A 3,969-nucleotide genomic window follows, 5' to 3' on the forward strand; every position below is an offset into this window, starting at 1 on the left:
CTCAGGAATGCAGCCAGCTCCAATTCCCTAAAGAGACAGGCTGAGGGTGTGGTCCCCTGTGTGCTGGGCCCATCCTAATTGAATGGTCACAGCACAGAGATGTAAATCACAGTGTCACAGGGCAGAGATTTTTGGGAAGAAACCAAGGTGGCTTTCTGCCACAAGAGTTATGCGCACTCCCACGTGGAAGACAATTGCCAGAGAGCACAAAGATAGGGCTGGAGCAGATCCTTTTTGAGCATGCTCAGAAGAGTACTGCCAGTTGCACAAGGGGCAGTAAATGTCCCCAATCGACACTTGGATAGTTAAAGTTAGCCATGAAAATGCTACCTGCTTCCCTCCTTCCAGGGATGCTGGATTTGAGCAATGGTGTTGATAAGCCTGGTTCAGGAAGGCACTCAGATAGTGCCTGTGGGGCCCTATACACATGCAGGGAGGCTGCTCCAACATGTTGTAATTACAGCACATTGGAGCAGAGTCAATTAATCGAGTCTGCTGGAGCGTGGTAATTACCATGCTCTAGCAGGCTCCAGCATCATGTGTATCAGTGTTCCCATGCTGAAAAATGATGTGTCCCCATGTTTGTCCACTCATTAGACAAGCTTTAGTTAAAGCACCCCCACCACCATTTTTCAGTGTGGGGACACTGATACACTTGATGCTCCAGGCACTTTAATTAGCACGGCTCTGAGTGGTGCTAATTAAGCACTCCCTCCCGCCTCCCAGAGCATGTCTATAAATGCCCTGTGTGCTTTTCTTCTGAATAGGGATAGGCTTAAACACTCCTCAAATAGAGGCTCCATAGCATTATACAAAAAATAGCTAATGCAGATAGTTGTGTAGCATTGGGTGAAAAAACAGAAATATTTGTTTTCATCATTCCCTGTTGCTCTCCAAGTTCATAAACTGGAGAGCAAAATTTCACAATGCAGTGAACGGATAAATAAGATCTTAAACATACCTCTAAGTGAAGTGTGTTTGAAGGGAACTGAGGCCCATTCTTTGACATCCCCTTCAGCCCTGCTGTCAGTCGTTACACCTCGTGATGCATGGATCTTCCAAATTCACACACTGTAGTTATTTCACACCCTGATGTAATTGCTTGTTGATGCTATTTAGATGGTGATGCCCGTTTTGGGGTTTAAATTTACCTTGCAGAATGTGTTAAAAAAATGCACCACACACACACACACACCTTAAGAAGGACAGGATCTAAATGAAGATTTGATGCTTAGAAACTTTTATATAATGCATATAATACATGTGTTTGCGCTTTTCAGTGAATGGAGGCTGGTCATCATGGACAGAGTGGTCTAACTGTAATGTGCGGTGTGGTCGAGGCTGGCAGAAGCGATCTCGGACCTGTACCAACCCTGCTCCACTCAATGGGGGAGCTTTCTGCGAGGGAATGTCAGTGCAGAAAATTACCTGCACTTCACTTTGTCCTGGTGAGAGAGACGCAGCTTAACCAGGTCTAACTTGAAAGGTCATGCCCCGGACAGAGCCCTCTGAACTGTTGCGTAGGCAGGTGTGCTATGCAGAGTCACTGAGATCAAAAGGAACTAGAAGACATTTGTGTGCTTCTTGTAGAGTGGCGTTCAGAGGCTTGTGCTTTTTGACGTTTCTTGCAATAGCAGGGGAAGTCGCAATCCTTGCTCGCTGGATCTGCTAGGGTTCTTACTGCCTCTAACTCACGAAAGGCAAATGAATGCTTAGTCGCCAAGCAGCAATTTGGTGCGACATGTAGAACTTGAGACGGAAGAGAGGACTCTGAATATTGAAAGGCTGGGCCCTAAAAATAAGGCACAGAGCTTTTTACATTGAGCATTTAAGGCAGCAGTTCCCAACATTGGGGTTGCAGCAATAAAAAATAGGGTTGCAAAAACACTCAGCAGTGTCAACCGATTATGTTGAAAATCACAGAAAAAAGTGGGAAACGGTGGGCTCTCCTCAGGGGGTGGCAGAGTTCCAGCCTGCGAGGGGCTGCTTGGGTGGAGGAGGAGCGGGAGAAGGGTGATCAGGCAGCCACGCAGCATGGAGAGCAGCTCCTGCAGATCCCTCCAGGTAAGTCTTCGGTGGGGGGAGAGCAGATCGGGGCCCCCATGGTGAGGGAGAGAGGGAGTAGTTTGGCTCCCTGCCACTGTGAATTCCCAGGGAGGCAGGCATGGTGGGGCACGTTCCCCCCATATTTGTGCATGGGGTGTGGTAGGATGAGGGCACCAGATCCCACCTGCTGGGCTGTGGAAACCCTCAGGGGAGGGCAGTAGGGTGGGGAGCCCCGAGCCCAAAGCAGGAAGCCCACTTCCTCCCCCCCACCCTGGGCTCCACTTCAGCTGTGCTGCCCGCATGGGGAGGGGGCGTTGATCTTGCTTGCATCATTTTGGAGTTGCAAAAAATTTCCAGTGTTTAAATGGGGTCAGGCTGAGGAAAAGGTTGGGAAGCACTGATTTAGGGCTTAGTGATGCTGGCAGTTAGAGTAGGAGAAATGCAGAACCCTGAGCTGCAGGCTTATGAGTAAATAAAGGATGATTTGTTTTAAAACACTGCTTTAAAATGGTACAAAAGGGTGAAATGGGATAAAGGGATTTAAATACCCTGTCGCTGTAGATAACTATGCTTCTGTTATAGCCTGGTTTTTGTCCTTTGTTTATCTGTTTGTGTTAGAGGTTTCCCCCAAAATGATAAAGTTACAGGTTAACAGAATAGTTGGGGAGGCAGGGGCAGCGATGACAGCACGAAGTGGGGCAGACGTGCAGTTTTAACCAAGTTTATCATTTTAAAAGTGAACAGAGACATTTCCATCAATTCCAGTGGGGACCAACCCTCTGAGCTTTGGATCCACTAGGTACTCAGGTCAACGTAGGAACAAAAAAGTCTGACTTTTACCCTACCTGATTGATGCATGAAAAAAGCCGGGGCCGTGGAACACCTTTGTCATGTAGGGGTGGCGCCCGAGAGTTATAAATCCGTCAGCAGAGATGCATTGATCCTGAACCTCACTCAGGGCATTAACCAGCAGCCGGTGAGGAAGGCCAGCTCTTGTTCTTTTGGTAAATGTCAACATTATTCCTGCTCGATGGCTCTGGAAGGCCCCCACATACCAGCCCTGTTGGAGCTGAATTTTGAATGAACACTAGGAGCTTAATAGCTGCATTATGAAGAAAAGTATGTGAAATTCTCTCCTGCGGTCCTAAGTGGCTGTAGGTGTTCTTTCCTTTCTGCCTTAAACTGTCTCGTATATTGTGGCTGCACTTGATTTAAAAAGCTGCTGTGTTCTACGCTGAAGGTAGCTGCATCTCAATGATGCCTTTTAAACTGACTTCTGTGTGTATAATATGAGAGAGAAAACAAATCCTAAGGAGTTAAGAGCTTTCTTGATAATAGATGCTAAGTACAGGCCATCAGACATGGCACGTATCTTTAAAATTAGTATTATATAGGTCTGACGTAGAGGTATAGCTCATATTCTGTGTATAAACCTCTCGAGTCTTAGCACATATTCCACATGCTGACGTATTAGGGAGAAAGGGGATGGCTTTCTTTAGAAGAACCTCAGAAGAGCACCTGTGTAACCCTTGGAATAAGTGGATGCACCCTGATCATAACTGTCATATAAGCTTCTGTTTTTTGTCTTCCCGTTTAGTGGATGGTAGCTGGGAGGTATGGAGTGAATGGTCAGTCTGCAGCCCAGAATGTGAGCATTTGAGAATTCGGGAATGCACTGCTCCTTCCCCACGAAACGGAGGAAAATTCTGTGAAGGCTTAAGTCAAGAATCTGAGAATTGCACCGAAGGACTTTGCATTCAAGGTAGGTGATATGACAATGAACCTTTACACTAGGCTGTCTTGGGAGGTGTTGCCCTCTAAATGTTCTTCTGTAATGTGTATGCTGCAGAGTGTTGCACATGAATTGCATTTGAGTCTGGAGAACAATCATGTCTGAAATCTTTATGGAAGGTAGGATATATG

The 3,969-nt window shown here is 46.6% G+C and overlaps 1 protein-coding gene across 1 annotated transcript in view; it reads left to right on the forward strand.

Annotated features, from left to right (window-relative positions):
- Positions 1-3,969, forward strand: part of UNC5D (unc-5 netrin receptor D) — a 326,435-nt gene that overhangs the window by 192,263 nt on the left and 130,203 nt on the right. The window contains exons 6-7 of the mRNA XM_019514323.1: positions 1,281-1,448; positions 3,644-3,808. Of these exons, the coding sequence (XP_019369868.1) occupies positions 1,281-1,448; positions 3,644-3,808 (333 nt within the window). The remainder of the gene's footprint in view (positions 1-1,280; positions 1,449-3,643; positions 3,809-3,969) is intronic.

The sequence above is a fragment of the Gavialis gangeticus genome, unplaced genomic scaffold, assembly GCF_001723915.1.
Source record: "Gavialis gangeticus isolate Ggan-Ray unplaced genomic scaffold, GavGan_comp1, whole genome shotgun sequence".
Taxonomy (NCBI): domain Eukaryota; kingdom Metazoa; phylum Chordata; order Crocodylia; family Gavialidae; genus Gavialis; species Gavialis gangeticus.